Source organism: Asterias amurensis, chromosome 5, assembly GCF_032118995.1.
Source record: "Asterias amurensis chromosome 5, ASM3211899v1".
Lineage (NCBI taxonomy): Eukaryota > Metazoa > Echinodermata > Asteroidea > Forcipulatida > Asteriidae > Asterias > Asterias amurensis.
This window is the reverse complement of record NC_092652.1, coordinates 924,709-949,533: the sequence shown is the minus strand read 5'-3', so window position 1 is coordinate 949,533 and position 24,825 is coordinate 924,709. Positions and strand designations below refer to the sequence as shown.

The 24,825-nt window shown below is 40.4% G+C and overlaps 1 protein-coding gene across 4 annotated transcripts; it reads left to right on the top strand.

Moving 5' to 3' along the window:
- Nucleotides 1-147: 147 nt before the first annotated feature.
- Nucleotides 148-23,866, top strand: LOC139936908 (carbohydrate sulfotransferase 13-like). Of its 4 annotated transcripts, none has more exons than XM_071931729.1 (5): nucleotides 148-519; nucleotides 5,479-5,609; nucleotides 15,802-15,942; nucleotides 20,582-20,661; nucleotides 21,251-23,866. In XM_071931729.1, exons 3-5 carry the CDS (start codon nucleotides 15,810-15,812, stop codon nucleotides 22,169-22,171), a joined length of 1,134 nt encoding a protein of 377 aa, XP_071787830.1. In that variant the 5' UTR covers nucleotides 148-519; nucleotides 5,479-5,609; nucleotides 15,802-15,809; the 3' UTR covers nucleotides 22,172-23,866. The 4 variants fall into 4 exon arrangements, with proteins under 4 accessions (XP_071787830.1, XP_071787827.1, XP_071787828.1 ...); XM_071931726.1 differs by having other exon boundaries at nucleotides 150-519; nucleotides 21,248-23,866; XM_071931727.1 differs by lacking the exons at nucleotides 148-519; nucleotides 5,479-5,609 and adding an exon at nucleotides 7,384-7,836 and having other exon boundaries at nucleotides 21,248-23,866.
- Nucleotides 23,867-24,825: the final 959 nt, after the last annotated feature.

Here is a 24,825-nt window from a genome sequence, read left to right as displayed (position 1 = left end):
ACCCGCAATGTGCGGTTTCATTGCGTTGTAGAAGGGAGCACCAGCGACGGATTGAGAATTTCCAAAGAAACTGCTGAGAGAGCTCAGGACACATGTACACTGTGTACACTGTGTATACATTCAAGCGTGTAGTGTTATGTACAACTATGAATGCATTGCACTGTTATTGTTGTCATGTTATACTACCTCCATGGTTATATGCATTACAGATTATTCGTAATCCCTGGTGTGGGATTGTGTGTTACTCTGTTCATGCTCTGTTCATGGTTCATATCACCCCCATACGTCTGTAGTCTCAACTGAATGGACTATGTATGATGATTAGATCTCAAGAAGACAAGTCGTCCATCGATAGCATTCATGCATAGTACACACGACGTGGAGCACGACCCCTGATACTTGTGCGCTGTCTACACACACACTAGGAAAGCCTCGAATGAGTTTATAGTGCACGATTGCTCGATGTACTACACGACTGACTGTGTTTAGACCACAGGGATCGGCCGGAGTATTACACAGGTAACGGTTTTGTTTCAATATCTTCTAAAATTCTGTAAGTACATTTGTAAACTGTAACATTGCTGATATATGATAATTGTTTTTATGCCACCACCAGATGTGCATACAGTCAACAGTATTTACGTGAAACAGGTGTAATGAACATTCACGGTTCATTCATTCATGGTTCCACGAAAGAAGACACTGCACAAACAAAGTTTTCAGTTCGTATGTGTGGCTTATCTCCATGGTATCAACATCACAGAGACCACAACGGGAACCATTCATACGTTACAAACTTTCTTGTGTCAATAAATGTGCGGAGAATTATCCTACTATTTGCACTTGTTGTGTTGAGTGTGTACGCACTGCAAATATAATTTCCGATTTCCGGTTTTGTTCTGACTTTGTTCGGAATTGAAAGGATGATTGGCACGAACCCTAAACAACGACCCCATCCATATTAAAGGCAGTGGACACTATTACTCAAAATATTTTAAAGCATATAACCTTATTACTTGGTAACGAGTAATGGAGAGTTGTTGATAGTATTTAACATTGTGAGAAACAGCTCCCTCTGAAGTGACGTAGTTTTCGAGAAAGAAGTAGTTTTCCACGAATTTGATTTCGAGATTTCAGAATTAGAAATTTAGGTTTCGAAATCAAGTATCTGAAAGCACACAACTTCGTGTGACAAAGGTGTTTTTTCTTGTATAGTTATCTCGCAACTTTGAGCTTAAATTTCCACAGGTTTGTTTGTTGTTTAATGCATTATGTTGAGATGCGCCAAGTGAGAAGACTTGTCTTTGACAATTACCAAAGGTGTCCAGTGTATTTAAAAAGGTCGACATCAAGATAAGACTAATGCACAACAAAGTCAAAGCTAACTTTGGTTTTGCGAAAAAGAATTTTTTTTATTAGAACCAAAATGATCATGTGTTTATTCTACAATGTGTTTGTTCGACCGTAACAAATTGCATGCAATGTTCTTGTAATTCTTATGAATGAAGTTAGGTTCAGCCGGCCTATAAATTGATACTGCCTACCATACATCTGATAGGAAGTTGTGGTAAATCATGTACAATTTTGCATCCATTCCTCCTTGACATTTCGACTGGAACCATAATTCTCTGCCACTAGAGTATTCTGCCTTGGTACTTTGACTAGTTTCCGCTATATCCGAGGTCATGTAACATCGGGCTACTCAAATGCCAACGGTGGTTTGTTTTTCCCATGAGACCCCGACTTGACTCCTTTATGATGTCCACATGATTTAAAGCAGGCATTCTATTTTTTCTTTAGTCCGATTGTTGATTTGTTTCACTCTTCATGGGAAAACTAAGAGAAAGTTGTTTAGAAATTTTTTTACCTCATGATTAAAAAGCCTGAAAAGTCTCAAGCCTACACCAAATGGTAGGTCAGCTCCTGTACTGGACAGCTCCTGTACTCGACACCTCCTGCACTCGACAGCTCCTGTACTCGACAGCTCCTGTACTCGACAGCTCCTGTACTGGACAGCTCCTGTACTGGACAGCTCCTGTACTGGACAGCTCCTGTACTGGACAGCTACTGTACTAGACAGCTCCTAGCCTGTACTCGACAACTCCTGTACTCAAAAGCTCCTGTACTCGACAACTCCTGTACTCGACAGCTCCTGTACTCGACAGCTCCTGTACTCGACAGCTCCTGTACTCGACAGCTCCTGTACTCGACAGCTCATGTACTCGACAGCTCCTGTACTCGACGGCTACGGTACTCGACAGCTCCTGTGCTCGACAGCTCCTGTACTCGACAGCTCCTGTACTCGACAGCTCCTGTACTCGACAGCTCCTGTACTCGGCAGCTCCTGTACTCAGCAGCTCCTGTACTCGACAGCTCCTGTACTGGATAGCTCCTGTACTGGACAGCTCCTGTACTGGACAGCTCCTGTACTGGACAGCTCATGTACTGGACAGCTCCTGTACTGGACAGCTCATGTACTCGACAGCTCCTGTACTCGACAGCTCCTGTACTCAGGACAGCTCCTGTACTCAGGACAGCTCCTGTACTCAGGACAGCTCCTGAACTCAGGACAGCTCCTGTACTCTACAACAAATCTTTCTTACTTTCTTCCAAGGCTCAAATATCACGCCTGGGCCCAATTTCATGAAGCTGCTTAACGACAAGCAATTTTTTTTGCGTTTGCAAACAATGAAAACAAATCATCACCTTATCTGTCTTAAAAGTAGTATTAATTGTAATGGTTCAAAGCACCCCTTGAAAGGTTTCACTCTAACTTGAGAGTAAACAAGAAGAAGATACATTGTACAACATTTCTGAAACATCTTAGACAACAGTTTACTTCTCTGCACCTACCACACACACGTAAAATACACGCATCTGCGCGGCCACACTAACTTTTGTTTCACTATGCGCTGTTAGTCTTTAAGGACCCCTTTTGCTTGCTTACCGCTTTAAGCAAAAAACATTGAAATTAACAATTTTGCCATGGCGCGCCCGGTAAGCACACAATCGACCGTTAAGCAGCTCCATGAAATTTGGCCCTAAACTTTCCCGCATCTGGTGCTCGTTGAAAATATTCTCCTTGGGTTAATGTTATGCACAAAGTCGTGTACTTTGTGCACCCGAATTTGTTGCACCACGCGTTGTGTTTAAAAGAGTGCAGTTTTTAAGGTCACCCTACCAAAGGGTCAACCTGTCCACCCATGCAGTGCATTACTGAATCGATGTTGTCTGGTGACTCAATGCGAAGCTTATCGACCGGAGTCTAGAGCTAAACCAAAAATCAAATTCTCTTGGCTTTTACATTCATATGTAATGAAACTCTTGGCTGTAAATAAATGACCCATGTTTATTAGCACATGGAGCTGCTTAAGGGCGACAGACGTCAGTTTACATGTCTGTTGTCTCACCTTGTCTGTCTTGCCTTTTCGCCTACTGTAAGTACACGGTTGAATGTTGTAAACAAGGAAGAAGCCTTTCCCCTCTCTACCCATAGTTAGTGTTTTACCAAGAAACGTAGGCATACCCTCATTTCGCAGACGTCAGTTTAATTTAATTAGAATGGTCTAAATGAAATTACAGTTTAAATACAACATAGGAGGCAGCCCCAGATATGACTTTAAACAAAACACAGAAATATTAAATCAAAGGAGACGGGAAGGCCATATTGACAATAAATCCAACAGACGACATGGGTCTGGATCCAAACAAAACAGGGAAAACGCCACATAAGTTCGAATATTTTCTGTGGGGCTCGATTGAAAACGAGACATATTACTAGACAGATTGTGAAATTATGTTTTCCTGGACGCAGCTGTCGATGACCAACCTTTCCTAACATTTAGAGTTAATCAAACCATGGAGATCAAACCCAACCTCGACGCCTACACCCCCCCCCCCGAAGCCTGAATTATTAATTTGCAATGGATTGAGGCAAACGAGCGAGGAATTAGATCCTGTGTGAATATCCCAGTAATTATTGATTTGATGTACGCTTCGTAGGGTCTACATCCACTACCAGTCCGAATTTTATTCAGTGTATATAGGAGGGGAGAGGGGGTGGTGGGTCTGCTCCATTTCTGAGCCAGCAAGAGACAGCTCTGCTCAAATCCATAAGAAGTTTCCCTCTGTGAAACTATATACCATTTCTACCTCCATGTATACACTAAGTGAGAAGACTGGTCTTTGAGAATTTACCAAAGGTGTACAGTGCCTTAAACCGACTCAATCATGTACTGTTCGTTGCTGCAGCTTAAAAAACGGTGCCCTGAACGAACATGACCACATTTCATTTAAGACTTCATGAGCTATGAACAGTAAACTGGTTATCAGCTTACATTCCATAAAATGTACAATAATTGCAACTGGTGCCCCAAGTAACTAAGCAGTATTTTCTGCTTAACAGCTCAATGTAATTGGGCCCAGGAAGTGACCCACAAATAACGGTTAGAATCACAACCATGAATCATCGACTCGATGCCCCTAAGCTATTGACCAAACTGCCACCGAATCCAGGGTCAATATCTCTCAATTTTCAATCAGTTTGTATGTGAGCTTGCCTTGTTGTTTACATTCTTGATATCAGCAGAATTAATTTTTTATGGAGGGGATACTTAAAGCCAGTGGACACATTTGGTAATTACTCAAAATAATTATTAGCATCTTGCTTGGTAACGAGTAATGGGGTAGAGGTTGATGATAAAACATTGTGAGAAACGGCTTCCTCTGAAGTGAAGTATTTTTCCACGAATTTGATTTCGAGACCTTAGAATTAGAATGTGATGTCTCGAAATCAAGCATCTGAAAGCACACAACTTCTTGTGACAAGGGTTGCCAGCAGTGTTGTACATATGCCAAGCATATTTTAATAATTCTATTGCCTTACCATGTCGTATACACTCACTGGTCATGTTATCATGGCTTGGTATCCTACGCTAGACCATACCACATATCCTAGAGGGGTGTCAATCAACACGGTCAGTGTTTTGGTTAGGAGGGGCAGGAGGATTTGCCAGCATCCTTTGTGTATAAAATGGGTGATGAAACTATAAATTATAGCCTTACAATATTGAGTGGACAAATACGTTGAAATTAACCCAACCTAGGCAATACACATGGACAATGTATAAACAACATACTTAAAAATTGAAATAGAAACCCTGCTGGAAAAGGTTGTAAACTGTTAACATCTGTACCCATAATTATAAATACCTGTGCCCATAATTATAAATATTTGTATGAAACTTGCGCATAATAAATGAATAAATGATTAATTATTATCAATGTCAGCTTTATGCTGGCGACGTTCTATGTGTTACAACCAAACGGGTCCCCTGCTATATTGGGTTGCATTTTTCCTAATGATGCAGCTATAGCTCCTAATTCTACTAGCGTATTCAAACCGAGGCTGCAAGGGCAAATAGTCTGGTGCCATATATAATAGAAAGAATCAGTATTCAATGTTGTTACTACACACAGGGTGCACGACAAAGATGGCGGCAAGCATGATGAAGGTCTATAGTGAAAAGTGATAACCCCAAGCAGTCAATACCTCCGTCCTGAGCCGAAGGTGTTTTGCTCAACTTCGCTTCATTTCAGTCAATCCAAAGGTAAATTAGATTTTATAACATCTTGTAGTTCATCTCTTGGGCCTAATTTCATGGCACTGCTTAAAGTGCGGTAGGGCGAATCTCAGGCAGAAATTAGCACAGGACATATAGCTACTTGAAACTTCCAAGACGACGGTGTAGTAGCTCAACCCCAATTTCAAATTAATCTAAGGAGTATTGTCACCTAGAAAATATCGCCTACAGAGCACTTTGTATCGATAAATTCATTTCATCCTTTACTGGTAGGGGTAACCGCGTTATTAGTCGATCTCATGGTGCCCTCAGCGAGAAGTTTATGAACAACCCGGACCTAATTTCAAGGTGCTGCGTATTCTCTCGGAATGTGTGCATATCGTGTGCGATGCTATGTGGCGCAGACTGGCCCCGTATCTATGACGTTACCCTGTCGATCAGGGGCCAATTTCATAGGGCTGCTTAAGCAAAAAAATTGCTTAAGCACGAAAATAGCTTGCTTATTTTACACATGTTACTGGCCAAAATGCCATGCCATATACATTGCTTATGACTAGTATTTAGCTGTTGTTTACTTAGCATAACAATTGAGTGGGGTCTTGGCCGGTAATCTGATTTTACTAAGCAATGAATTTTTTGCTTAAGCCAAATTTTGTGCTTAAGCAGCTCTATGAAACTGGGCCCAGTGCCCTCGCTGAGGCTCGTGAAGGAGGACCCCATTACATGATTTAAGCGCTGGGTCGGATCCTGCCAGATGTATCTTTGACCTTGCATCCATTTCACTCGGAGGAGATTCGTCGTTACTTCACACATACATGCATAAACGTATAAACATTATGTACACGGTGACTTGCATTGCAGACGATCGAATAGGACTACTAGCTGAAAACAAGCCCGGATTTAGATATGGAAGATTACTTCACTGTTCCTTTCTCCAATGAACTAAATGTATATGAAATAATTGGGCCTGTGACAGTGTGCAGTCTTTAGCTGATAAATACAGTACGGGGGACGAGTCTAGCAGATCATTAGACTGGTCCCCTTTAAGAATGGCAAGGTGGTAAGATTTCACATAGCACTTGAGATTCATCTTAAGATTCAGCTTAAAGCGTCAATATTACCATAGTGATTTTCTTTGGTGACAAAACACTTTGCCAAACGTATGGCCGGAATGTGCGCACCATTGTGTGTTGTAAAGGCCCGGTCTCACTGCAGCGCTCTTTGCGCAAAGAGAATGCATTCTATTGGTTGAATTGCTTCACGCAGAATACGCTCACGCTCATTCAACCAATATAATGCGATATCTTTGCGTCGTTATCGTGCGTTATCGTTCTCTTTTCGGCGACGGATGGTTCTGCGACGGTTGTTCAGCTAAACGTTGTCGTTTTCAGCACAACGAAGATTCATCCCAAGTACTGTCGTAGAAATTGAGGGACGACCGTCCTCAAAGCCGACGCATGCGCAGATGACGCCAAATGTCATCTTTACCGTCGCAGAACCATCCGTCGTCGAAAACGAAGTCCCTTATCGCTGCAGTGGGACCGGGCCTTAATAATGAGGGTGGGCGCGCGGCGATGGCAGACAGTTAGCTGATCACGGTGCGTCACAGCGTGCGCGTGACCTCAGCGTACCAGCAGCGTTGCGCGTCATGCAAAAGAGGTCCATTTCTTTTGGCGTGTGTTTTATCTTTTGATTTGCAATACGTACAAGGCATTTGCAATGCGCTTTTTGAGTGAGACGCGCGCCTAGCACAGGAAACGAAGGGGTTTCGCGTTTCCAATGATTTTGTAAATGAAAAGTTAATGACACTTCCTAGCTGTAGCTTGCCAATGATCAAAGTAGCGCATTGACTTAGTTGTACAGAACTGTCTCGTTCAATCATACAAAACCGTGAACGACGATTTCAAGTATTACGTCATTTATTCCGTCTTTCAGATTCATCTTATTTCAGTTCTTCTGAAGTACCGGCCCGGCCCCGCAAATTACGCCAGCGTTGCACACAAACACGCGTATCAACGCTTGCGTCGTGACAGGCCTGCGTTTGATATCGAAGCGGCCGGACACTTGGCAAGTTGGTTAATTTGTTTCAGCATGCACGTTGTTAGGTCTACTGGAGATCAATGGTCTACATACAGTAGTACATTTTCTTGGCAGATACAAACATTAATAAAACAAGTAGGACAAGTAGGCCTACTGACGAAGAAGTGGGCTCAGGTGTCTAACGGAAATCCAAAGGCCTTCCCGAGAGTGTGAGGTAGGAATTATAATTAAGGTCAAACAAGATATTTTTACCGAGAGTAGAAGGTTTGGTGTTCCGTATCTTAATTTGATGAGAGTCTTAACATTATATCTGATACTTGATTTTTGTTGTAACTAAAATGTGGCCATGATTCCAGTCACCTTTGCAACGGAGGAGTGCAACTTGGGTTAACTATAAAAGGTAATGCTCACCCTGGTTGCTAGCGCGTAAGCCTCTGTTGCACTACACTGACACACTTTCTAGGTGGCAGCCTTTTAAATTTAAGGGGAAGACATATTATAACTCCTAAGTTTGTGCACAGCTACAGTGTTTAAAGATGGCACCGCGATATAAGTTACTCTGTGTGCGCTGCACTCAATTTGAATATTTTGGGTCTAAGAAGGTAAGCCCTTCCCTCGAAAGTATATCCGTGCCATTTGGTTTGAGTTATTTCATTTATCATGGCTTATGAAATTTCGTTTGCTAGACGCATCTGAAAATAATATTAATCAAACCAAGGCCCTTTATAGCCCCAAATGATCGACATCGTGTACAAAGACAGCGTCAACCCATCTTGAAATCTTAGCTGACGTCAGTGCCAGAGGCGACCTTCCCCTCCAGACATCCATCTCCCTTTTTGTCGGGAATGTTTCAGTCGGTTTCCCCGTTCGTTTCTTTCCTCTTCTCGGCAGCTGTACAATGCGCCGAAACTTGATCTTCAATCACACAATAGATCAAGCTTTAACAACGTAGCGACACTGTGCATCCAAAAGCTCGCCATCAAAAGCAAAACATGTATCGAGAAACGATTTCTGAAGTGAACAGTATGAAAAGGAGCAATTATTGCGCCGGGTATTTCTAAATTACGGTGACGTTAAGTTGCGCAGAGTGTTGGCACAACTGTCTTGATCAAAAATGGGACATTATGTCAGTTTTAGCCAACAGACGATGAAGGAATTGCTACATCTCAACTGTATGCATGACATGTTTTATTACATTTTAAATGACAAGTTTGGAAAGTTATTTTGCTCAAACGGCCACCGTGTTTGCCCATTAACATTTTTCACTTTTTAAGTCCCGCGGAGTTAAAACGTTGGCCATTTATGGAAACAAAAAAAAATGATTGTCCTGCAATCGAAATATCTATGTGTTATATGATGTGAATGACGAGAGGAAGGTTTGCCAAGTTAAAATTGTTCCACCCGTCAACTAAGGAAAAATATTGCGATCTTGGCATGCATGAAACCAAGTATTACAGAAACTTTACATTTTTTTTTTTTTTTAAAGTCATCTTGAAGTGGTATTTTTTCAAAATAAAGCTTTTGTCGCTAATATATGTGTTTTGTTGAGTGGAATGTGAATAAACAGTTAACTAAGGTTTTAAAAAATCAGTTCTTATGTTATTTACAAATTTAAGAGTAGACCCCGACCCGAGAGGGCGCTGTTCGTGACGTCGATCGAGGCAGACTTTGCCTATAATGCGTAGAGTAAACACAATTGCAAAGTACATGTACGGACCAAGTCGTCAGTTTGTACGTTTCAAAACATTTTTTTGTTGTTTTTTCCCGGCAATGCCGACCAGGTGTATTGCTGCTGAATGCAGAAAAACACTTTTTGAAATGTACCATCTCACGACTTGGACGTACATGTACTTTGCACGTGTGTTTACTATACGCATTGCAGGCAAAGTCTGCCTCGATTGACGTCACAAAAGGGGTAGGCGGAGTCAGCCCCCCAAACAACTTCATATGTTTTTTAAACATATAAATCGTGACAAACAATTACTTAAACAATTGTTTTATTGTTCGTAAGCATATACTCTTATGTTTGAAAGAAAACAAATTCTATTTCAGGTGACTTTAAAGTCAAATGTCTAGTAAAGTCAAATGTCTAGAAGTTTCGGATGGTTTTTGTTAACATTTTCTTTAGAGAACGAAATATTATCGTCCATAAAAAAACATGTTCCGTGGAAAATTGTCTGAGGATGTTGCTTGCAAGCCTGAGGAAACCTCTAAACAAAAGGTGCTTGCTCTAAATGTGAAACAGAAACACAGAGGTAACCCTTATACTCTACTGTTCTAGGTTAACTTATCGTGCACTACCAATCCTAGAATAAACCGGGACCCACAGTTTACTGTCCCACTTGAAGCATCTTGTTCATGGATAGAAGTGTTACGATTAGTATACAAATATTGACTGCTTCGAGTGCTATGGTTAAAACTATGACTCCCGAGGTGATCCCCGGACGTTCTATTTTAGAAAATAGAGCGCTACGGGGATCACCGAGGGAATCATAGTTTTAACCATTGCACGAGTAAAAGCAGTCAATATTTGTTTTATAACACCCCGAACATTTCTAAATACTGTACTATTAAGTTACAGACCTGAATGATACAATTCACGGACGACGCGAATACAGATTGCAAAAACTTTTACTGTGCTGCATGTAGTGTCGTGCAATCCGAAATGGTTACAGACTATTAATTTATCATCCTCGTACACGCAACGGACGTCTGGGTAATGCACGCCGTGTGCTAGTCTTCGGACTAGCGCACGGCAAACCGACGCAGTATCACACGGCCGTCGTCTAGCAAAACTAAGACATGTCGTGTGACGCGCTCTAAACCAATGAGCGGGCAGAATACTTGTAAGGGGTGTTATAAAACTCAAACCCACACTCTGTTAACCAGAAACACTATTAATGGATGGATGGGAAGCAGGAAACGAGTTACACGTTTCCGTTTTATAATGTTCAAAACCTGGTTTGCTTATTGCTCTTCTCCATTTGCCAATATTCGGAGCAGTCTTGTGCTTCAAAACCAAAAGAACATCTCGACTTTGGCAAAAACCTTTTTAGAGAGGTATTTTCCCACTCAATTGACGTCATTGTGACGACCAGGAGCATTTACTTAAAGCCACGATCATTTGAGAAACCATATTACAATTTCAACACTGCCGTTGACCGAATCTGTCTGTTGAACCATACATAGTCTTCAGCTCGGGCTTGATTAATAATAACCATGTTTGAAGTCCTCCCGAAAGCTTAAGCTGGATGCTGAGTCGAAGCCGTGGTTTCGAAAAGGCCCTGTAAAATTATATTGGAAAGCAATTTAATGATTTTAACACAGACCAACCATCTATGTCATACAATTATTTCCTTTTTACGCCTAGATTAAAATGACACCAAGGCGAAAGCACACTGAGGTGCCAGACTTAATTTTGCTTCAAGCTTTTTGCAAGTGTGTGTTCTGGTCCAGGCTCCGTTTGATATGGAAACACCGTGCACAGAATGAACACTGGGACTCAAGCCGAAGCCGGAGTCCCATACCCGCGGTTTGGAAAATACCCTTTTACAACGTTGATGGAAACAACCCAAGATACTAATACCGTGATCAAAGGTTGTAGCTAGCGAGCATCACGATCTCTGGCATCCATCGTCCTTATGGAAAACATCTGTCTTGGTAGAGATGGAGAGCGTCTTGAAACCGTTCTGATTATGCATCACTTCAAGACACGCATCATTTAGTTTGCGCTTTAGTGCATGGTGGTGAAAAGATGAAGACCACGAACATAAGAAGAGCCGCAAAAACCCTCGCAACTCATCTTTAATTAACAGTGGTCATGGAAACTGAACTTGATGATGTATTGTGGAGGATACTTGTTTCGTGTTATTAATCATTAGTGGTTTTAATAGAGGGTTGCTCGCGAGGAGGTCTTAGGCCCACGCTCTTCAACTAGAAAGAATAATAATATTAAGCCATCCACTTTATGGAAATCCAATAAAGGTTATGTTTCCGCACGTTGGCATCTACAGTCTCCGGTCATTTTTTATGCATTATGAAATTATAAAATAATGTGAACAGAGTTAAAATTCACATCCTTTGAAGTGCATTTGTGTTGCACCATCGTGGGTCGTTTTTGTTTGCACGATTGTGATTTTGTGTTTCGTCGCGAGAGAATAGACTTTGTACCGCCGCGTGTAATTATGTTTGCTTTTCCCGGTATAGAACGTTTCAATAATTTCTTTTGATGCATTCTCAATATTCCCACCTTGTACATAATTATGGAATGGATCTAGGGAATTGCAAACTGTAAGCTTTTAAAGCTTTGTTCTGTAAATGTTGAGGAAAAGTCTATATTTCAATCATTAAAGGAACACGTTGCCTTGGATCGGTCGAGTTGGTCTATGAAAAGCGTTTGAAACAGTTTGTTATGAAATGCATATGGTTAGAAAGATGTTTTAAAAGTAGAATATGATGATCCACACAAGTAAATGGCCGACCGTGTTAGTCGACAGGGTAAAAAGAAAACCACGCAATTTCGAGGCATATTTGTGTAGATCATTGTATTCTACTTTTACAATACCTTTCTGACTTTCTGACCATATGCATTTTATAACAAACGGTTACAGAACGATTTTCAAAGACCAACTCGACCGATCCAAGGCAACGTGTTCCTTTAACAAGCACTCCCATAAATTTGAAACATACTGCGTTATGATTAAGGCGTGCACCATGAATCTATACATTATCTGGTGCTGCCGGGTAAGATTAGCAACAGTATAAACAACCCACAAACATGGCAGTACTTCAATCGAGATTATTTTTCGGGAGGAGCAATATAATTTTATTATCAGACTTATAGTAAGTACCAATTTTTAAAACCAAATTTGGCTTGCAGGAATTTAGCTTGCGAGTTCCTAGCTTCACTACTATGTCATGTTTTTTAATAATAATGTATAATAATAATAAACGAGACTTATAAAGCGCATTTTACAAATTCCAATGCGCTGGGAGAGTGCTACGGAAAAGACGTTTATGAGCGAAAAGAGAGTAAAAAATTGTGTTTTTAATTTACTCTTGAATGTCTGGAGTGTGTTGGTGATTCGAATATGACTTGGTAGGGCGTTCCAATGTTTATTTACGCAATAATTCTCACCATGCTCCCGTTTGTTGACCATTTTTCTACTTTGTGTTATGCTATTGGCCCTAGGCCTCCATGGACTGACGATAACGCAGCAATCTTAGACTGCGTGAGTGCAAAGAGGATCCCCTTGTGGGATGTATTCACGACAGCTATTGGGCTCGGTCACTTACACGGTAAGGGTGTGACAGCTTGAACGTATGACGTCATGTCACGTTACATTACAAGACAAAAACCCTAATAACGTTATTATACAGACTATCTGCCAAAACGTACAGCGATGCGAGTTCTCGTGTTTCCACGCTGTATCCCGTGGGTCATTCGTCTTCTCGTACGGCTCCGCAGTTTACACACTCTGTCTTATAGAGCTAATGTCCATGTGGCGAAGCTGTTAAACAAACAGAAAATATTGCTTAATAGTTTGATTGCTGAGCAGAAATAAGCCCCGAACCAGCCATCATTCTACCTAATGACTAGGCTAGCACTGTACCCAATCTTTCTCTTGAATGATGTGGAAAGTGTAGATTATGTCATTGGAATCTCTTATATTACCCGAGTTCAGTAGAGAGTTTACTAGGTGTCGAGTCGGGCCTTCTGTTTTTGGTAATTGTCAAAGACTAGCCTTCTCAGTTGGTGTATCTCAACATATGCTTAAAATAACAAACCTGTGAACAATTTCAGCTCAATCGTTCATCGAAGTTGCGAGATAATAATGAAAGAAAAATAACCCTTGTCACAAGAAGTTGTGTGCGTTTAGATACCTTTCGATACCTCAAGTTCTAAATCTGAGGTCTCTAAATCCAATTCGTGGAAAATTACTTCTTTCTCGAAAACTATGGCACTTCGGAGGGAGCCGTTTCTCACATTATTTTATACTATCAACCTCTCCCCATTACTTTGGTTTTATGCCAATAATTATTTTGAGTAATTACCAATAGTGTCCACTGCCTTTAATGAGCAATGTCTGATTGCAACATTGAGTTGATTTTAGGCAGGGTCACAGAATACACAAAATAATGACCACAAAAACGAAAAACAAAAAAATTAAGCAAATCGGAAATGCCTGCCTATGAAGTAAATACGGTTGGGTACTTTCAAAGCATTTAAATATTATGAGAGAATGAATTACCGTTACTCAGATTTATATGGTTTGGTGTCTGTTCGCCAATGATGCGGTTGGTACCCGCTGCCACCTTGCTATTAACGTGGATGGATTTAAAGCTATTGTGAACAAAACATTACAGTTTATTTTATATGTCATTATAATATTGCCTAATATATCAGCACTACGTTGATCTAGGATCCATTACCTTTAATGCAGTAATCGACAATGGATTAACTTAGGGGCCCTTTGGCATAATCGGAGTACATCCGTTGCGTCAGAATCTCCCTCAGGAAGCGGCTCAAAGTGTTATTAAACCAAAGATTCTCATCGAAACAGCAGGATTGTAATTCTTTGAATTTAATAACAAAAGGACAAAACATATCCTTGTTTTTTTTTAACCGTTTGATTATTTTAAATAGACAAGTATGCATTCCCTTTAACAGCAAGACGTAAAACAACACAAACAGAACAGACATCAACAGCACACAAATGCATATGAGATATTTTGTGAAATGAAACTGGTTCAACATAATGAAACAGATGCTGAGCTTTTACTCGCAACATAGCTGAACATTATTGAACATGCAAAATGCAAGAGAGCAAAACATGTTAAAATGTCTAAAAGTGCGAACATAATATAACAATGATATCGAGTGAGCCACTCCAACGCGTAAGAAGTGAGATTGCATTTGACACATTAGGGAAAAACCTGTGACAGCCGTCACTGCATAGATATGAAATTGCCAGTTGCCATGGTAACAATCTTAACACTAAGAAGGAGTATAATATGCTTGATTGAACGGGAAATAAATATAGCGTACTATCGGTCGCAACGCACCAAGTCATGTTCATAGAGTAAAACACCATTAAGGTCGATTGTTGTGCACGTCGAATCTTTGTGTGTGAAAATACTATCGCTTTGTGGATCGTTAAGTCATACACTTGCTGTTTTCATTATAAAACAAAACGTGTCCATATTTTGTTTGTATAGTCGTGACAATTGTTCCAACCGTGAATAGACTTTGGCATGGCTAAAATATGATCATAAGATCATAACACATCGAAACAACCGGTGCTACTTGCTGTCTCGTCTTGTGGTACTTGTCTTGTGGCATGTCTGACAAACATCGTAAGTGTATTTTTGTATTCAGCTGTCATAAAGAGGGATTTAAATATAGTCTCTTCATGGTTAAAGTATATTTGCTTTGCAGAACGTCACTGTTTCATAGCCCGGCTCAATGGAGGTGATTATGGGCGTTACGGACGGAAAATAAACGCCAACGGTGTGGCATCGTAACACCTAGAGATTAACTTTCGCTGGTCAAACATTTAAATACTCAACATACCTCTTGGCTAGCTCGGGTTGTATGCTGCTTCGTGTGCAGAGCAGAGCTAAACGGTTGTTGGTATGTGTGCACGTTGTCTTCGGTTTTTCCCCTGGAGTGCATGTACAAGAGATGTCACCACGGATCTAGAGATATTATAACCACATGATCGTCACGGACTCACTTCGATCAGAACATCGGCAGTTTTTGTGTATTTTTGACTGAAGCCAATAATAGGCCTATAGCATGAGAACAACGTACCAGGCAACGTCATGTTAACATGTTTATTCGTAACACCGTATACACCGTATACGTGTGCACGTCTAACACTGTCTCGAAAACACTCACTCGTTCTACGCGACAATCGTCAACAAACTTACCTTTTCTTTGGATTCGTCCAAACTCACATTGTAACATTCACTTTGAAATCATCGCAAACCGCATATTCTGTTGTTGGTTTACATTGTATTATCCAAAAGATAGACACTTTATACCTCCATGATTTTTATGCGGTACGAATAGAGATAATTGATAACAATCATGTCGGTTGCCACGTTTTAAGTAAGGCGGTTTGTGAGCTCAACACGATGTCGTATTTTATTTTATTTTGATAATTTTGACTTTCAGATATTGAGATGGCTAGCGATCAACCTGCCGTTACTGCACGGACCAGACTGCCAGTGATAGTGATGCTTGTTCTATGCACGGCGCTGAGTGTTGTTTTTTATTTGCGGGTTCCCTTTGGACAAATACAAGAGATTCCTCTAGGTAAGAAAACTCGACTCAAATTGAGTCAATTGTTATGTGCATTTTGGGATTTATATAATTTATGTCAGTGCCTCGACCCGATTTAGGTCAGTATAGCATGGGGATGAGGAGTATTGAAAATTACAGAGAGCAGAAACGTCTGGACTCTAATTGAGTCAGTTTTGTAAAGACTTATAATAACATTTATTTAGTAGCCTACATTAAACCAGGCTCATATCATAGTTTACCTTGATTCGATTGAGGTGGCTCAAACTAAGTTTACTGAGTGGTTCTACTCTTTGGAAGTGTATTTAAACATGGAATTGACTGGAGTCCAATCAGTGTTGCATAAAGTGAAGTATTTTATGCAAATCTAAGTGATACCAGTGCGTATAAAGACCTTGACTAAAATCAAGTCGGCTGACATCGTTTTGGACTAAGATGAGACTCGACCGGAATAGAGTCAACCAGCCTGGTGATCTTATACTGCATGTTTGACAATACTTTGATGCCCGATGTCGGATGGTAGTGTAAACAGGATTGTAAATTCTAGACTTGTAAATGTATTCGCATCTGTCTGATGAAATGGAAATATTGCACTTTGATACTTTTAGCGTTGAGGATACTGTTTCCAAAATGATGAAAATGTCATCAATTTTATACGCCTTCTTTTAAAAATGTTGTATCCAGTTAGTGATGACGTTCAGCCAAGTAAAAAGTAAAATAATATGACAAGACTTGTGTCAGATTACAAAACATTAACGTAAGCAATAAACTAATCAAGTTTATATGCGACTGTTTCCTGCTTAGGTCTTATTTGAAAGGGACCTTGTGATAAACCGGTGTCGTGTATTACATGAAAGGATTGGATCGTGTATCACATGAAAGGATTGGATCCAATTTCATTGTTTTATGAATACAGAGAGCGTTTTGTTACCAACTTGCCACTCAACAATAACGAGTTATTTCTCTGTCTGTGTGTGTTTTAGTTTTGCTTGTTTGCGTGTCTCAAAACGGTGTGGGTAATCAATTTCGGTAAACTATTAATATGTAATAAACCGCAGGGTGAATTGAAAACGTTGTGTCCATTTCACTGGGTTTCCGCACAGCCCAATAATAAAGCTCCATATTATTTTCTTAAAGGAACACGTTGCCTTGGATCGGACGAGTTGGTCTATGAAAAGCGTTTGAAACAGTTTGTTATGAAATGCATATGGTTAGAAAGATGTTTTAAAAGTAGAATATGATGATCCAAAATTGCACGGTTTTCATGTTACGTCGCGAACTAACACGGTCGGCCATTTATGGGAGTCAAAGTTTTGACTCCCATAAATGGCCGACCGTGTTTGTCGACGAGGTTAAACGAAAACCACGCAATTTCGAGGCATATTTGTGTATATAATTGTATTCTACTTTTACAACATCGTTCTAACCATATCGATGTTATAACAAACGGTTACAGGACGCTTTTCAAAGACCAACTCGACCGATCCAAGGCAGCGTGTTCCTTTAATTGTATCTGCCTTGTTGGGCTTTAATTTGAGCTCCCGGTATCACTGGTAAACAACCACCTCGTTCAACTGGTTTTTTTTTTAGATGAATGTTATTTTTTTTTAAACACGAATGGAGTTTTGAATGACGTTGCCGTCAAATCCCTTTAAAGTTGGCTGTTTGGAATTATTTATCTTTATCTCAAGAGTTGTACCAAAAACACATGGGGCTACAGTGTTTTGCAATGGCTTGAGTAGTTATTAGAAAAACATTGCATCTGATATATGCAAGTGGAACATACGGTCCGCCATTTTGTTGAATTAACAATTTGGTTCTACAGACTATAGCAGACCGTGTTCTGGCATAAAATTACACAACAAACAAAACGCACAATTTCAATAAGTTTTTAGTTGAAGTATTTCCAAAATATATTGCAAGATTGTAATTCCTTAAAGGCAGTTGACACCATTGGTAATTACTCAAAATGATTGTAACATAAATCTTACTTGGTAACGAGTGATTGGGAACTGTTGATTTATAAAACATTGTGATAAACGGCTCCCTCTGAGGTAACATAGTTTTCGTGAAAGAAGTAATTTTCCTAAAATTTGAATTCGAGACCTCGGAATTAGATTTTAGCCATAACTATTGACCCAATCCTAGGCATGTACCCTTTAATGGGTTGTCATATTAATACACCATGTCTGGTTGTCGAATGACATGATTGTTGACAATCTAATCCCAATCGTTTCGACATTTTGTTGCCATTTTGGCGAAAATGAAAGAAAAGTAACCTATACAGGACAACCGTTAAAGTCAAGTTGGATTTTATGTAAAATAAGATTAAATCAATTAAGGGGCATTTGCATAGTTCGAAAAAGTAGGCCTGCAAGTATTGCAATGCCCTAGGCTTGCAAATATTGCGGTGCCCTAGGCTTGCAAATATTGCAATGCCCTAGGCTTGCAAGTATTGCAATGCCCTAAGGCTTGCAAGTATTGCAATGCCCTAGGCTTGCAAGTATTGCACTGCCCTAGGCTTGCAAATATTGCGGTGCCCTAGGCTTGCAAGTATTGCAATGCCCTAGGCTTGCAAGTATTGCAATGCCCTAGGCTTGCAGGTATTGCAATGCCCTAGGCTTGCAAATATTGCAATGCCCTAGGCTTGCAAATATTGCAATGCCCTAGGCTTGCAAGTATTGCAATGCCCTAGGCTTGCAAGTATTGCAATGCCCTAGGCTTGCAAGTATTGCAATGCCCTAGGCTTGCAAATATTGCGATGCCCATAGGCCTATGCCTATATTTTACAAGAATAATTAATAGTGAAAACGATAATAATATTAATGCATGAGTCGATGTGGCCACCTGTTTATATACAACTTGAAAGCTTTTCAAGGTGAGATGACGCATTATTTGCCGTCGGACCAAGCCTGACGTACGTTAGAAGCAATCCCCTTTGTACGGTAAATGTATTGGGATCGTCGACGTGCCTTACACAACACATAGGAACAAGGTTTACGTTAATTTTGCAGTGGCGTATATAGGTATTTTCTTTGGTTGAAGTTTTCATTTGTGTGTGGTGGGCTTGTTGGTGTATGGAATCATTATTACTTGATTTGTTTATTCCATTTGAGTGCAAGATGGATGTGTTCTGAGTGACGGTGCTCTCGCCCCTTATCCCCACTGCTTCAGTACCCTTTGAACTGCCACAAAGGAATTTAAATTTCCCCATTGTTTTTAAAAGTGCCCTATGGGTGGACCCACTAATAAACCTCCTCAGAATACAGTGCAAAATGCTGAAGATTAAAAATACATGTAGGCCTACACGAAACTTATATAACTACAAGTGTTACAGTTTTTGGTATGAGGAGTTCCAGTGCCCATTGAGTTATTTTCCCTCCAAATAAAAAAACATCCAATACACCGGTGTAATTTCCCAATCGTCCGAACTTCAATCTTGAAAAGTACCCATGAAAATGTATGCACCTCTATTTCGGCAAGTATGACCATTTATTTCAGGGTCTGTATGTACCATCCAAAAACACCACAACCCCAGGTCACAATTTGAATTAAAGTTTGTTCTAGATAACACTGTATCCCTTTTCCTGAGCTATCAATGTCCATAATTTTATATGTTGAAGGCCTATTCCAAGTATTAATGAGTATGACGCTCGGTCGTCTCCAATGGGGTGCTCCACCACTGCCTTGTCTTTCCTATAATAAACGGCGGACCAGGTACGGGGCAGCCCTTTAATGTCTCGCCATGCAGCGGGCCTTATTTCATTTCAGTGATCTTCACTTGACCTGGCTTCGATTCCACTGAAATGTTAGACATCTTACTCAAGCTCTTGCGACATGAAATTGCGAGAGGGAAATAGGTTATTGATTTTGGGGGGTTGGGGAAGATACCCGGCTTGGAGTAGCACGCGGAAATTGTTCAATATACTACAGAGATTTCTTCTCCTAACATTGACATCATTTCGGCAGATGAGAATTATTGTACATCCTCCAAAGGTGCTCTAGGCGCTGTAACAAAAAGAAGGGAAAAACAAATGGGAAATGAATCAAACTAAATGTTTAGATAAGAATAACTATGCTTTTGACATGAGGTGTATAATATAGACATGAGGTGTGTGTTAAGAGACTCTTTACTTCTTGAAAAAGATATTTATTTCCAGATCAAATACGGGACGGTTTATGTTGAGAATATCTACAGGATGTACGTTGGTGCTTGTCGTGCCCATGGAGTGCTTTGAAATCAATCAACACCGCGCTCCCACCAGGGCCCAATTTCATAGAGCTGCTTAAGCAAAAAATTTTGCTTAAGCAAAAAATTCATTGCTTAGTAAAATGAGATTACCGGCCAAGACTCCATTCAATTGTAATGCTAAGTAAACAACAGCTTAATACTAGTCATAAGCAATGTATATGGCAAGAAATTTTGGCCAGTAACATGTGTAAAATAAGCGAGCTATTTTCGTGCTTAAGCAAATTTTTTGCTTAAGCAGTTCTATGAAATTGGCCCCAGATTGTATACATACACATTGTGGGCAATCTGCCATTCAAACAATGGCACAGTTTTTTTTAGAGCTGCGCGCACAAAATAGCTAAGAACAAACTGATACCATAAAGTTGTACAATAATAACATTTATATTGTTTTCGTGTTTACAGGTATTGTTAAACCAAAACAAAGACACATCACTCATGCTACAAACAGACACCTTGTCGAGGAACAGCTACGGAATATCACGGTAAGATTGAAGAGGGCACAAGTTCGTGTTACATGTAGCTCAAATAAGTTCAATAGCGAAATACCATTGGTTGTGGGTATAATGGTGTACCCTTTTATAGGTGGTTTTCTGTTCAGTTTTGCTAAGCTGATTCTCTCTGACTCTCTGATGTGCAGCTCTAAGGAGAAGTCATGATCTCGATCGAGCTAATAGTTATTCAAGGTGTCTATTAAATCATTGTTGGTTATTTTTATTCTTAGAAGAAGATGTGTTTTAACATATATTGTTAAGATATTATTGTGGGTCTTGTAGTTTTTGTTAGTCACACTGTTTTCTTACTGATGTTTGATTCAAAATCTTTGATTAAAAGGCATAATAATACGAGAACGATGAGTAATGGTATGATCAAACATAAATGACATTTTCTGATGGTAGCGTCGACCGAATAATTACTCTATTGGTCATCTGGGATTGATAACAGTCTGCTTGAATACCCGATGGGGTTTGGACGAGCAGTGCAAGCGTTAGGCATGCCTAATGCCTTAAAGAGAGACAGTTGTCATCGCTTTTAGTTGTTTCAATTAATACTTTTATTTTTATCTTGCAGCAGCATGTGGAACCGTTACGTCCATCTTCCATCGGTGCAGCAGACCAGAAAACGGTCACCCTAGACTTTACCACAACCAAGAAGAAGGAACAGGTGCAGAGAAAAGCAACTCTCCGTGAGGCTTGTAAACAGAATAAGATCAGCTCAGGAGTGGATGTCAGGAATAACCCACCAGCTCGAATATATGTAGATGAGGAATATAAGGTTCTGTATTGTTCCGTGCCGAAAATCGCTTGTACGAGCTGGAAGAAAGTATTCCTAGTATTAATGAAAGCTTTTAAAACGACCGAAGAGATATCTCAGTATTATACCAACCGGGCTGGGAAGAAACAGTTGAAGGAGCTGAGAGATTTCTCGCCCTTCCAAATCGACAGGATATTAAAAACCTACACCAAGTTCATGTTCGCGAGGCACCCGTTTTCGCGGGTGCTGTCGGCATTTAAGAACAAACTGGCACCGGACTCGTCTTTTGAGCGAGCGGTACTTTGGCAGAGATCAGTGGGCAAGCGGATAATCGATAGGTATCGGGATAAGGATCATCTACCCCAGACTGCCGATGATTACGATCTGACATTCAATGAGTTCATCCAATACCTTATCGATCCTGAAGCCAATGGTAACAATCTTCACTGGTCGGAGATCTACAAACAGTGCCTTCCCTGCGACATCGACTATGACATCATCGGTAAATTTGAGACTTTACAGTCAGACTCCAAGTTTATTCTGAATCTAATTAACGCTGAGGGTGTTGTCTTTCCCGGATCAGACTCGAGCAGTCCTACGGGCAGTTCAAATCAGACCTACCTGGAACTGCATTTTAAGGACGTGCCGCTCGTGGACTTGCAAAAACTCTATGAGCGTTTCCGGTTAGATTTTCAGTTGTTCGGGTACGACCCTCCAACACTTGCCTTTAAAGGCAGTTAGTATTAGGTAATGCTGATGGTGCCTTTTTTAAAGACAGCGCCCTCTATTGTAGTACATTGGCATTGATTCCCAGCATTAGCAGATAATAATATGATTTAAAAAAAAATAAGTTTACTATCTCATTCCACTTGAAAACCTAGAGTTATACTTTAATCAGGGCAGATCCATAGTTGTTGGAAAGATAAGAGTGAACTATGTGTGTTTGAACTAAAACCTGAAAACATCCAGACACGAGTCTGCCGCCCTCAAGTGCGCACGCAAATAGCACACGTTTGCCATACGTGCAGTTTGACTCGTAATGTGACCGGCTGGGTTGGCAGCGGAAAGTCTCCAATTGCAGTTGATCCAAGTTGATCCGCAGTGGTAGTTACTGGCGTAGTTCCAGCCACTGTGTGCACTTTTTCATGTTGGCAATCTTAGCCCTTTTCATGAACTATGCTAACAATTGATGCAAGCATGCAGAAAACACTATTATTGGTGGGTAAACGCAGTGGAGTTGTGCACTAGGCAGACCGTACGAACGTCTCCACTATCAGCCCCAAATAACGTGATGTTCCTGCGATTTGCTATTATAGTGGGTGCGCATGTATGTACAAAATCATGGGAAGGGTTTTATAGAATAGGGAAGTAAGTCGTATTTTTTATGAAGGAATTAATGTGATTTAACTCTTTGTATTGGTTTAAAATTTGTCTTTATCCAGTTCATGTTTAAGTTGGATTTGAAACTTTGCGTTGTGGAAATACGATATGGAAAGGTTTGCGGTAACGCCATGTAACGACTATCTCTAATGACTTGGGGTGGTTCAACTGAGTTGAAACCAACGGTTCTTTCAGAACCACCCCAACTCATTAGCCCTATATAGGACTCTTTCTCTGTAGTACAAAACGAAAGTGTAAGGCCGCCAGGGCTACCCAACTCATTAGAGACAGTCATTACATGGTGTTACTGCAAACCTTTCCATATTATAAGTTCATGTTTGATGTCGAAGCAAAACAAATTCCATTTGAACATCATTATGCAGTGTTGATATTAATATTTTTATATAATAAACAGCTATGCAAGTTATGAATCCAAATGAACATAGCCATAGATAGAATCATCATTTTGCAATATTAAAATATTGACAACAAAAAGCTTGTAACATTGAAAATTTATAACTTCCAATGTCATTATGTCTTCCATTTATGACCAACAAGTTAAGATTAAAGCCTTCACTTTATAAAAGAAGTAGTTATTGGCATAAAATATTTACTTTTCACTAAATTAAAACTGTATTTTCATGGAGCACATTTTGTATGCTTTTAGTCGGTAAAGTAGCATTGTAGTTCCGTGTATGCTTATAAACCTACGTTGTGCTAAAAATCGTAATCCAAGTAAGAACAATAGACCTTTATCATACTGTCACCATCTGTGTGATGTTTCCCGTTTCCACTAACATTAATTAATGCTAACATTCATTGCTTATGGCACCAGACTATTATTTGGTCCAGCCTCAGTTTGGTATACATTGAGTTGGAATGGAGTAAAATCAAGATGACCACACTGTGATAAAGGTCTATACTCGACACTTCTATGGCTGAACAGACTAACTCGACAATAATTGTTTCTTATGAAAATGAATTAATTTGAGTGTCAAGTTAAAGTGTTTTTTCCATTTCAAAGTTCAAAGGCAACGGCCTTTGTATGGTTGTGAATGTTTTATCTCTGCCTCTTTTTAAATGTTCATTCCATTTATGGCAAACTAGCTAATCTTTTGTATTGATTAACATAGGGGTCAGACATGGGCGTCAATCAGGGGTGGGACAGGGGGACATGTCCCCCCCCCACCTTTTTGAGGGTGGGAGACACAATATCAAATGTCCCCCCACCTTTTTGACCACCTTTATCATGAAGCCCAAGTTTTGCCCTGTGTAAGACGAAACCCGGTGTCCCTATATGGGCATTAATCATGTTGGCAAAGGATGAAGGGTGGGGGACACTATATCAAATGTCCCCCTCAAAATTGGCCATAGATTGCATCACAGAGCATCTAAAATGCAAAATTTCCCCGGGCCCTTAATCGGGTCCGCACCTCACGACGTAAAGGCTTCCCACACGCATGGTCCATCGTTGACAGATTTGCACCTCCACCCTGAAAGAGTGGAAGGAACGTGAACCCCACCCCATTTTCGAAGGGTGGGGGACACAGTATCAACTGTTCCCCGTGTCTTTTGACCACCTTTATCATGAAACTCATGTTTTGCACTGTGGAACTGTGGAGCACTGGAACACAATATTCCCATTGTTCTGTTTCGTTTGGCCGCTTAATGGCCTAAAGATTGCACCACAGAGCATCTAAAAATGCAAAATTTTCCCGGGCCCTTAAGCGGGCCCGGACCCATGCCGTAAAGGTTTCGCATTTGCGTGCTCACTCTTTGGCAGACTTGTCCCCTAAAATTCGTGTCATAGACCAACACCTGAACATGCTGTTAACCAAAAAGATTCTACTGCTCACATTTTACAGATGCTCTGTTCCATTCTGTAAGCATCTTATTGGCCTAAGGTTGCACCACAGAGCATCTAGAATGCAAAATTTTCCCCGGCCCTTAAGCGGGCCCGGACCCATGCCGTAAGGTTTCACACTTACGTGCTCACTCTTTGACAGTATTCCCTC